The sequence below is a fragment of the Taurulus bubalis genome (assembly GCF_910589615.1).
Source record: "Taurulus bubalis genome assembly, chromosome: 19".
Lineage (NCBI taxonomy): Eukaryota > Metazoa > Chordata > Actinopteri > Perciformes > Cottidae > Taurulus > Taurulus bubalis.
In genome coordinates, this window is record NC_136607.1 from 9,833,729 (window position 1) to 9,845,572 (window position 11,844).

The 11,844-nt window shown below is 40.3% G+C and overlaps 1 protein-coding gene across 1 annotated transcript in view; it reads left to right on the top strand.

Annotated features, from left to right (window-relative positions):
- LOC306751679 (transmembrane protein 132C-like) overlaps nt 1–7,309 on the top strand; it is a gene marked incomplete at both ends in the record, with an annotated part of 129,514 nt that extends 122,205 nt beyond the window's left edge. The window contains 2 exons of the mRNA XM_079235294.1: nt 5,543–5,734; nt 6,227–7,309. Of these exons, the coding sequence (XP_079091420.1) occupies nt 5,543–5,734; nt 6,227–7,309 (1,275 nt within the window). The remainder of the gene's footprint in view (nt 1–5,542; nt 5,735–6,226) is intronic.
- Between the last annotated feature and the right edge of the window lie 4,535 nt (nt 7,310–11,844).

Below are 11,844 nucleotides of genomic sequence, written 5' to 3' on the forward strand. Positions count from 1 at the left end.
TTTGACTATGACGCGTGATGATGATGTCATTCTTAATCCTGCCTACAATGCTCTGATTGGCTCGGCTGTGTTTCCAACTAAGGAAACAGCCAGCAAGCACTTATCCAAACCCTGGTACATGGGAGGTATTGCAGAGGTCTGGAACTAGGCAAGTATTTTGGGAAAGTCAGAGAGATAATTCCTACAGAAAAATAATCTCTCTCAATATCCTGATTTTGATGGAGAGTGTACCTTTTCCAGTTCATAACACAATATTAAAGGAAAAAAGAGGAGAAAGCTCCACTAATCAATAGTTTTGCTCAAATGAGAAACATGACTCTGAATTAGCGGGACAACAACAAAAATGGCGTCAAAAAAAGGGGTTGCAAGTGAGCTACACATATATATAATGTGGAGTAAGACCCAACAGGTAAGGGGTTACAAAAACAACATTGATTGCAGCATAGCACAAATACTTAAGCCTGTTATGAGCTAACAGAGAAATGTGGTGTCACGGCACGTCTACTACAAGCTTGCACCTCTGCAGGAAGAGAAAGAATGATAGAATTATCACTCTTTCTCTTCATCCCTCCCTCCTTCACACAGCACTCAGAATCCTATTTATGTTGTACTACAACCAGGTGCTTACTTCGGATGACACATGCGCCCGCCGTCACCGTAAACCAACATCAATCTGGCATTTACAAGATAGCACAACACAGAACTACACATTGTTGAAGCAGTAGACTGGAATCATAATCTCCCTCTCTGTATTTATCAATAGACGAGCTGTGTGCACTGCAGGAGTGGCAACATGTGTGAGATAGAGTGCTGTTTCACTGTTGGCCTGGGCACGCTTTAAATGGAAGGAAAAGTCACTAGAAAGATATGTGAGATCGAGTTGTTTTCAGCCTGATACTGGTGATATGGAGAAAAAAGAGGAACTGAAAATGTGGGCAAATTTTGATTGCTCGTTTTACTTCAAAGTTATCATGTGGTAGATTTACATCTTACTGATCTGTGAATATGTTATATAGTGGAATGAAGGGGGAATGGCACTATGGGCTATTTAACACACTGCATTTCAACACTTGTTGAAGCCTTAAATGCTCCATTTTCAGCACAAGATATACATCCAGCCCTGATTTTGACAGTCAGCTCAGACCAATTCCCTAGTATACTGTGTGCATGATTGCACTTCAGGGGGTGGAATTATTATTATTAAATTATGCAGACCTTCAACAATATACTACATTTTGTAAAGCTTCTACGATTCCATAAAGACTGGGTCAGAAAGGTTTTTGATTAAATAATTTCCTCCTAATTTTACTCCAGGTGATTTTGAGGCAATACTTTGCATTTGAAAGAACTATTGGCACTTTTGAAATGGCTGTGGACATAAAGCCTGGGATTTCTTTCTTTTTGGATAAATCATCTATCAACAGTGGTGAAGATTTTCTTGGTTTTCCTTCATTTCTTAATTTCAGCCATGGTGATTTCCACCCATTAGAGATATATCATAGCAATGAAGGAATAATGTCCTGTCATTTGTTTTCTATAAAGAACCACTTTACCTAGCTCTTACTCCGTGAGTTAAAATTGCTGGTACCTATAATATGTGGGGCTGAACGATTTAGAAAACATATCTAATTGCGATGATTTGGAGTGATATTGCAGACGCATCTGATGTATAGGCCAGGACATCTCTGCTACATGACAATGCTTAAGTTAACTTGATATTTTGACAAACATTTCTCCTTTAACAAATATTTTGGAAAGTGCAAGCCCATTTGCAATTTTGATAACGTTTTAATTAATTGTGTAGTTCCCTGAAATGCTAATTATGTAATTAACATAAAAGTTAATTGGACTAAATGTAGAAGTTCATGTAATTATGTGTAATCAAGTGGCAGCTATGTTTTCAACCAAGTCTTTGGTATGCTGCTCAGGTGGTCTGTGGAAAGGTTCAATCATTCTGAAAGAAAACTTGCTCTTGAGTTAGCACAAAGCCGTTGACTTCATCCAGAGAAATCATGTAAACACTTCATGAAATAGACAAAGAAAAGCATGAATTCAGCTCAATGAACCACAAGGGTTACTTATTCCTGTGGCTTTCCTTATTTTCCTGAAAACAACAAAAACCCAATTCAATATCACCATTTCCTGTGACCTTTGTTTCCCCATATGTTTGTGAAGGACAGCTGCACGCCTCCCTTGATTGGCTCCTTCGAGGCAGGTTATTAGAAATACTGAAATATCCATGCAGGTAAACATTGGCCTTTCAGCAACATACAGAATGGGCTGGGGCTGTTCCATGATCTGACTATGATAATCAACAAATCACAAATGATGTGTAAAAAGAGCAAATATTTGTTTTGCATTTTCCAATATTTTGTCCTATACTATTCAAACATTGCATAAGAGGAAATATGAAGAAAAAAAAACGGATTTAGCATTATTTGCATTTGTCTTATAAGACCAAGCTGTTGGGTAACATTTTTCAAAGGAAATAATTGAGTACTACAGCAGCCAATGGTTTCTAATCATTTAGGTCCACTCTAGATAATATTATGAGTATACCTTCTCTCTTATAACCTTATTGTTGAGTGGTAATGTTGTAAGTGTGGACTTATCTCAACAATAGTGACGGCCTGTTTTATGTTCACCTGCAGGTACAAGCAGATATAGACATTGTGAAAAGCATTATGTTAATTTGAGAGGTACTTCGGGGAAAAAAAGGATTTCTGCCTCAATCATCCAAGTAGTAATACAGCGCCAGTTTTCCGAAGGCTTTCTCTTTGGAGATATATTTTTTATCAAACTGTTCAGAATTACAATGAAGGGCCATAGATTTTACAATTAAATGAAAGCCAATGATTTCAAAAGGCCACTGGGGCATTTAACAACTCCATAGTGGCTGTAGAATTGGTAATGTGTTCATTAATGTACTGGGCTGCGAGTTCAATGGTGTTGTAGAGTTGGGAAACAGCGAGACAGTAGACGTAGTTGCAGTCGAGATAGTTTACTACAACTCCACATAAAATGTACAATACTTGTGCATCACGATAGCGGCAGCGCAACCCCCACGCTTCCCGGAAACCCCAGACCCCGAAAACCCCCGGCTCTTAAAGGCACAGTAGCCCTTAGGTGAATGTCTCTCACAGTCCGTATGTGGGTCACCACAGTGTATCAGAACAAAAGGAATGCATAATTATTTTTTTACATGTTATGAATAGACTATTTGCATCCAAAACATATTTTACCATGAACCTTTGCAAAAGTGTCAGTATGATGAGTCAGAGAGACATGGTTTGGCCAATGCTGGGTTGTTTGTAACATTGTCGGTTGCATTAGGCTGGATCCTGGTGCAAACAGGATTTTGTGGGGTCAGGTAGTGAAATACCTCTGAGATTTGGAGAGAAATAATACGAGAGAAGACAGCTCTGAATAAAAAGAGGGAAGCCTGGGAAGGGGTGTTTAATTCTGATGGAATGAGGCAAACCTTTAAACTTGTTGACTGGTATGAGGAAGGGTTGTGTTGGGTATTACTAGTGGAGGAATCTCACGACCATGGATGTAGGCCAAAGGCGGGAACTGCAATCTCTCTATAACGGGTTTGAGGAGAGAGAGAGATCTCTGAAAATTGAACAAAGGACTCTGATAAAGGGGAGGAGAGGGGGTTTGACCACTTCCACAGAATCAAGGAAAGGAGCCTTGACATCTCTGAGAGGAGAGCAGCACAAAGCCTGGATATTTGTTAGTGTGTCGTCTTGGTTCGGTTTAGGAAGATCTACTTCAGGAATGCAAAAAATGCTCTTGGCTTCTTGTGGAGAGTTCTGTCGGGGTTATAGATTGCACGTCCTGGCATCTTTAGAGGAGAACGATTATTTATGAAGTTGGGAAACTTCTCCTGATAAGAGAAGGTGATACACAACTTCTTGAACTTTACACTTTGGCACTCGTTCATTTCCTGAAATTTCAGTAGCTTAGATTCCTAGTGGGCAAAGCATGTTGCATCTTTTGAATTCAGCTCAATTTTATTTCACATCTCGCAACTTGGAAGCCAATCATTTTCTAATGAATACCTTGTGGCATTGCTTTGCATTTTGCTTTCCTTTTATCTGTATAAAAAAAACACTTTCATACAATCAGTGTGCACGCCTATTAATAAGAGGGAACGTCACCACCAGTCTGCCTGTTTAACCTTTGCACTCATCTCAGAGGTGAGGGTAAATATGCCCACGTTTCGAGACTGTGTCTAATATTCAAGGATATATCAGTTTCACTGTGTGGGAGGCAAAAGGGAAAATGAAAAGAGATAAACCATAGGGAGGAAAACAGAGAAATGGGTCTGTATAAATGAGGCAGTGATAGGTGCTGACAGTTCATTATGGCTGGTAAATGCGGCCATGAGGGTGGCGGCTGGAGGAGAGACTGAAGCCCTAATTGGAGCGGATGGGAGGGATTCTCATCTCATAACAATAATCACAACTATTTACACGCTTACACCTCTGGCACCTCAGGGAGGCGGAGAATGTGTTAGTGAGGTGGGGCTTATATGTTTGCATGTGAGATTATAGGTGTTTTTATGTTAGTAGCCTTAGTACAGTAATTATGAGCCACGTTGGAAGAGGTATTCAGGTATTGTACTCAATCAGTAAAAATAATCGGCTAAAAGTTCAAGTTGTGCATTCAAAGTGTTCAAAGTATAGTGTTAAAGAAGTACTAAATATGCAGAATGGCATAATATAGCATATGACACAATTCAGAATCATATATATTGTACTGGATCATAGTTATTGATGAATTAATGTTTGTGTGTTCACATTAAAGTTGCAGCTTGTAAAGTTGGAACAAATGTTGTTTACTTTACACGCTGCTGGGTATTTTAATCTATAATAAGTAATTCATTAGATTTATGTTTTGTATGAATAATTTAATCTGCAAAGTTGCTGGTAATTTAAATGATCAAATAAATGTAGTGGAGTAACAAGTAGTAGACTTTACACCACTGCTTATGAGTCAGCTTGGTTTCTTTTATGACCCTAACCTTAACAAAGTGATTATCACTGTACACGTTTCATCACATTAGTGTGAAGGTCTCCTAACCTTAACAAGGCATTTTAACCCAAAACAAGATATTGTCCTAGCCCTTACCAAGTAATTCCACTGTTTGAATAACTGTAATTACAAATTAGCATTGTCAAATGATAAATCCCATTAATATTTCCAACTGGGATTTGTTTTTTGAAGATTTTTCTTGAGCATTGGTATAAATACATGGTTGTTTTGTCTGTGTTTTTCTGAAAGACTTAATTGACAGTCCTGAACCAAGGTTAAATTTCATTATTTGTGGACCACTGGAAGAAGGCAATTCTTGATCAAACTCAAATTAGAGTGCATGCTTGGGCTCTCAGGGCTTGGGCATCGTATCATCTTTGGAGACGTCATTGTCAACAACAGCGGCTGCTTAAAGAAATGTCTCTTCCTCTTCATTTACAGTAACAGTCATCTTTGATCCTAATGGACCTACGTGAGTTGCAAGTGTTTCTGTGTGTTTTAGGTGCTGTCCCCTCTGACATCATCGGTCCTGGCTGAGAGGAGCATCAGGGTGCTAGATGATAAAGTGAGTGTGACAGAGCTGGGGGTGCAGTTGGTCTCTGGACTATCTTTGTCCCTGCAGCTCAGCCCAGGGAGCAACAGGGCAATCGTCGCCACTGCAACCACACAGGAAGTCATTGAATCACTCAAACAGGTACTAATCCACGGTCTTCAAATATCTTGCTGCTTTTTATATTATTAAACATCCGTCTTAACTGTATTAGCATTGTGCATTGTATTTGGCTTGCACGTTCAGGGCTGAATCAGAGTTAATATTCAGTATATTTTTGCAATTTTTCTTTTATAATTAATTTGCCCACAGATATAGTGAAGACATCTCTTTGATTTGCATATACAACAACAGAACAGCACTGTTATTCCCGTAATTAGAATTTCAAATGGAAAACGGCTTCTGTCTCTTCCCTTGGAGAGAAAAGAATATTTGGCTTTCAGGATAGAATAGTTTCATATCCAATTGTTTCTATGAGCCTTTCTACTGTAATTAAGGCTCACTTTTGCTTCCGCCATGTTCCTCTGTTTTATTATACAGTCATTCTTGTGCATCAGTTGAAATTGTGCAGATAACTGAGGCACAGTTATTTTTGCTGTTGTAATGATAACAATTTCTGTTTGTTTATTTTCTCAGGAGTCGCTTATCAGCGCTTGGCTCCAGTTCAGTGATGGATCCATGACTGCTCTAGACAACTACAACCCTGCCCATTTTACCCTGACAGCCACCTCTTTGGATGAACAGGTGGTGAAGGTGCAGCGCAGTGCAGCATGGAAATGGCCAATCATTGTTGCCCAGGGGGAGGGTCTGGGTTTGCTTGTGCGTGTTGAAATGAGCCCATCGGAGTTGTGCCAGAAGGGGAAACGCCGCACTATCTTAGCCACTGGAATGGCAAACATACAGACAAGGTTTGGTCAGCCAGAAGAGCAATACAGGCAACCAGGAGACCGGCGAACACGTCCGGATCCTCCATATTATGGCGGGTCTATCGCTGACGTGGAAACTGGGTTAATCAACCGTGGAGCCACCACAATTAGGGGCCATGTCCCAGTGAGACCTAATGGAGGCCGTCTATCAGCGGACAGCGGGGCCAGGGTCCCAAATGAATTCTCTGAATACCCAGGCCAGGCAGAGCTGCCTCGTAGTCGCAGCACTGAAGACGACTTGTTACCATCCCGACGAGGCCTTACAGACCTGGAGATTGGTATGTATGCCCTGCTGGGAGTCTTCTGCCTGGCCATCCTGGTTTTTCTCATTAACTGCATCTCTTATGCGTACAAGTACCGTAGCAAGCATCTGTCCCTGGAGGCCCCAGAGGCAATGCCCCATGCCCACGACTGGGTTTGGCTGGGCCAAGACGAGGGGCTCTGTCTGCAGCAACAGCAGCAGGAGGAGCTGGGCGGTGCCCTAGAGGAGGGAAGTCAGTTACTGAACGGGGGCATTCAGCGTGGAAATATTGCTGTTGGAGGCTGTAGTTCGAGTGGGAGGGATCACAGGAATGAGTCCCTTAACTCGCCCACCACCAAGAGAAAGAGGGTGAAGTTCACCACCTTTTCCAATGTCAAGTCCAGTAATGGATGTCCTGTGCTCAGCCCATTAGCACTAGTGCAGACCAGTGAGATAAAATGGGTATGTCCGGACATCGAGCTTGGGGACTCACAGGATCTTCGGCACTACATGGAAAAGCTTAATGAGAATGCAATTAAGAACACTGCATAGGAGATGCTGGGTATTGTCAATGAACTAAAGAGAAACTCACCTGAATGCCTTCAGAAAAAGGAGGGAATGAGGGTTGAAGGGGGGAAAGGAAAAAAGTGGGTGCAGAAAACAGACTGCAGATGAACTGCTTCTCACCGTAACAACAGGATAGTCTGTTCAGCCTCTGTTATTCCCATTACTCGGAGCGTGTTAGGCAACGGACCACAACAAGACATGATTTGCCACGATACCACAGCATAGGTATGAAGGGGAAAATGTGAACTTGATATTGTTGCTTAACTTTAATGTATGTTGTTTGTCTCTAATTGAGGTTCAGTTTCCTTTTCAATGCGCCATCTACTTTGTTTTACGTTTTCTTTATTAATTCATCATTTCATTGTTGTGTTTGTTGTACTTTTTTGCGCTTTGTTGCTTTTTATAAGAGTTGGTGTATGCTCTGTACCATATGTCAGCAAATATAGATTCTAGGAGAGAAGAGTTAAAATAAATTTTGTATTGTTGTATAGTTTGATTTGGAGGTAGTATATGTATAGTAACATTTTGTAAAGTGCTGTTTGGTTTGGGTTTTGGTTTAGTTTTTTTGTAGCTTAGTTTTTGTTTTGTCTTCAGAAACCAGATCCATGCATGATGTTATTAAGAGGAGGCATGTGTGTCTGATCTGGTACCTGAAATGACAGTGTGTAGATAACTAATACCAATACCTCTGGAGACATGTCTGTTTAATATTATTACATTCATTCATCCTGGAGCTGAGCTTTGGGTTGGTTTCAGTATGTTGATATTGGTTTAAGAATTTCCGTTAGCCCGTACATTTTAACCCTCCTTATGTTAATGTTATTTTTCATGCGGCCCCCTTTTGTTTAGTTGTATACTTCACATAAAGCAGACTTTTTACACTACTTCAAATCTTGGTATTACAAATTAAAAAAGGCAGTAGTCACATTCAACAGAAAAAACACTGATCACCATCAAAAGAATCAACAGACAATCACATGAATAATGTAAGGATCAATCCCCTTCATTTATAATGTACGATAAAATCAGTCCACTTTACAGTTTGTAAGGCCAAAGTGGAGATCGGAAAACATAGTTAATTTCTTAAACTACTGTGTGACATTTTAGATACCAGTAAAAGTGTCATGACAGTGAGTGAACAAACTGTGAAGTGAAGGCCCAAAGTCTGACCTCTTCACTTTTTTGACTTAATATGTCGGTATTAGTCAAGTCCATCCTTTTCTATCTCTGTTTTAAAATTGGCTGCTGGACTAATTAAAACTGAAGGTGACTCTTCTCCATCATGCTGCTGTGTAGTCATTGGTCTGGTTGTTGAATTCTTCTCCTGGTCACCTTCACATGTGTTGTGCAGCGCTCAGTTGCACACCACCCTCTTGTGTCACTTCTGGTTGCAAAAAAGAAAATGGCAACAGCCACAAACCAAGACGGCAAAGGTGAAAATGGTGAACTCCAGGCTTAAAAACGGCAGTCCATAAACCATGGGTGTCATCACAGTGAATGGCAAGTAAGTATGTTCTTCTGTCCAGTTCATACTCATGAACGTCATCTCTCAGGAATGTGGCGGGGAAACGTCAAGGTCACTGTGACCTCACAAAGCACCTTTTTTAGATGCATACACCCGCAAGGCTGTAATTCCAGTTTTGAAAATGATGGATACACTGTGGTTAGATAAAAAAAAACTAAAACTAAAATAGACGTATACATCTGATACAAAAGTTTAGCAAAAGTGTGTACTTTTTTTTTTACAAAAAAATATTAAAAGCCAAAACAACCTTTAAGTTGTCATCTCAGATTCCATCAATGGAGGCAAAGAATCTGTGAATGGGTGATATGGAGAAGAAGTCTAAATAATAATCATAAACAAATGCTGTTGCCAGTAGATGCAGGAATGAAGTCAAGTATAATACATGTTATGACCATCATTAAGCACCATACAATAATACCTCAGTAACAGTTTTGTATCATAAGCAGATGTTAAAAAAGGTTCCAGGCAAGTTCACCAGAGCCCTAAAAAGTTGTTTTCCACATAATCACAGACTTTCTAAAAGGGCAATCTAATTAGAGATTACTTGGTTCAGTCTTATTACATGTTAATGTGACATTTCCTGTGCAATTTGTCTCGCACACTTTGTCTAGCTTACCTGTGAATCTACTCAAGATATAATTTGCACCCTAATTTAAAGCAAAACCAATGACCCGTGCATTGGAGATGTGCCCGGGTTACAGGAAAACGAGACAGAAGAGGTCTCGATTGAAGTTTTTCTTTGCCATCGTTCCGAGTTATTTAATATTGAGTACCTGTCAATACAGAGTTCCAATCCAATACTTCTATTGTACTAGATAATACAGCTGCATAGTGCACACTTCAAGTACATAAAAGTTATTCAAACCAATCCAATGTATAGGCTTGATAATCAAATAGTCCTGCATTGCATTGTCTGTGCTGTCTGTGTTGAAACACCATGCACCATGGATGACAGCAAAAACACTATAGATGCCGAAATATAAAGCTGGAGGTTTCACGACACACACACTGCTTGGGTAGGCGGTGTGCAGAAGGAGCACAGTGAATGCTTTTTTAATTTATTTTTAAACCCGGTAGAGCCATATAAATTTGTATTAAGTCAGTCAATATCAGTATATGCAACTTCTATATGTGCAACTTCTATATTAACATACATATATGTGTTGGTGATGATGTGATGGTCAAACAATATATGAAACACATTTTTATGTTTTATCTATGATTAAAAACAAAGAAAGTGTTTACTATATCCAGCTCTGCTACAGTGCAGACATTATTTTCTCTTGCTCTCTGCTTTGTTTATATTTAGCAGTTATTTGTTTTAACTACACAGCTTATAACCTCCATGAAGGATGATGAATCTTCATGAGGAATGGAGATGGGTGCTGATAAGAATGGGCAAGGGGAGAATTATGAAGGATATGAGCCAAGAGAAAAAAGCAAGACAGGCATGAGGGCATGAGGAATGGAGCAAACGGGGAAAAAAACATCTAAAGAGACATTTCAATATTTGGTTGTGAGAGCAGCCGCTATCAGATATATTAGCCGTCAGTCAAAACATACTGCTTCTAAGGTGCTATGGTCTGTGAAGTATGGGGAAAAAATGATATTTCAACATCCCAAAATGAATTATATTATTCTACATGTGGAAGTCAATGCAGAGGTCAATCGCTTATTCAACAGTTTAAAGGCCTTGGCAAACTGGAAGCCCAGTTGTTTAATAGTGGACCGCAGCCAATAGTCAACAGAGGGATAACAGGTTTGGCAGACTTTATCATTGAACACATGGCTCAGACAAACCTGTGGTCTGAAACAAATCTACTATGTTGATAACTTTGATCTGTTCTGAAGGTGTATGTATCCAGTTAGGACAGCCGGCCTCCACTTAACTCCACGAGGTTAAAGTACTGATGGATTATTATTGGTTCAGCCTGCGACACCCATCGAGGCCTAAGATGATACAACCTCACTTACAGCCGCCTCATTGCCACGAAGACAAAACCGCACAGCCACGACGTCAACATGCTGAAAGCCAGTCCCTCCTGCCTTCCCTCTTCCCTGCCTCGCCCGATAAAAGGGAGCTCTGCCATGTCGTTTACTTCAGCCCCAAACAAGCACGTTCTGTGACACCGACCTAGACGATAATGAAGACGGCAGAACGAGAAAACAGCTCTCTCCTGTCTGTGCTGGTTAGACTGATGAGGCCAGCGAGGTCACCACATGTTTGCCTCATCTCCCCTACCTCCCCTCCTCGGGTTCTCTCTGACAAGCTGAGATCACGGATAAAGGAACTGGATGGGATGCAATTGGATACCACTGAGTTTCAGTGCCGCATCTCTAAACACCGGCAATCATATCAACACAAAGCAAATCTGCCAGGCGCAGACGAGAGAGAAGATGCCCACAAGGACATACAAGGGCCCAATGCCCCAAGTAGTGGAGTGAACAAGACGCAGCCAACTCACATCAAGTACTCAACCCTGTCAGAAATAATCTGAAACTGGCCCTGCTTAATGTTTGGTCTCTAACAAACATCATTTTAAATCAACTATCGTATCACTACTTTTAAACTTAATTTTTATCGTTTTAACAGAAACCTGGTTCAATAAAAGTGGCTGTGCAACTGCTCTTATTAAATCAGGCCCTCCTAATTTAAATTTAAGAGATGTAATCAGAGGTGAAAGAAGAGCAGAAGGAGCTGCAGTCTTATTTAATGATGCTTTCTTGTGCATTTGTATTTTATTGACCCAGCACAAAGCTTTTCTAATGTCGTCGCAACTATTCTTGATCAATTCTGTGTTTTACCTGATTTGTCTATTCCTCCTAAAGTCCACACAAGATTAGCAACTGTTAAAAAGTGGTACCTCGGTGAGGATACTCGCGCTATCTTCATGGAAGCTATCTCTGCATACCCTCACCTTGCCCTCTGTGAATGACCTTCTAAACAAGTTAAATTGCAAAATTGAGAATGTCAATATTGGCATTGTATTTGCTG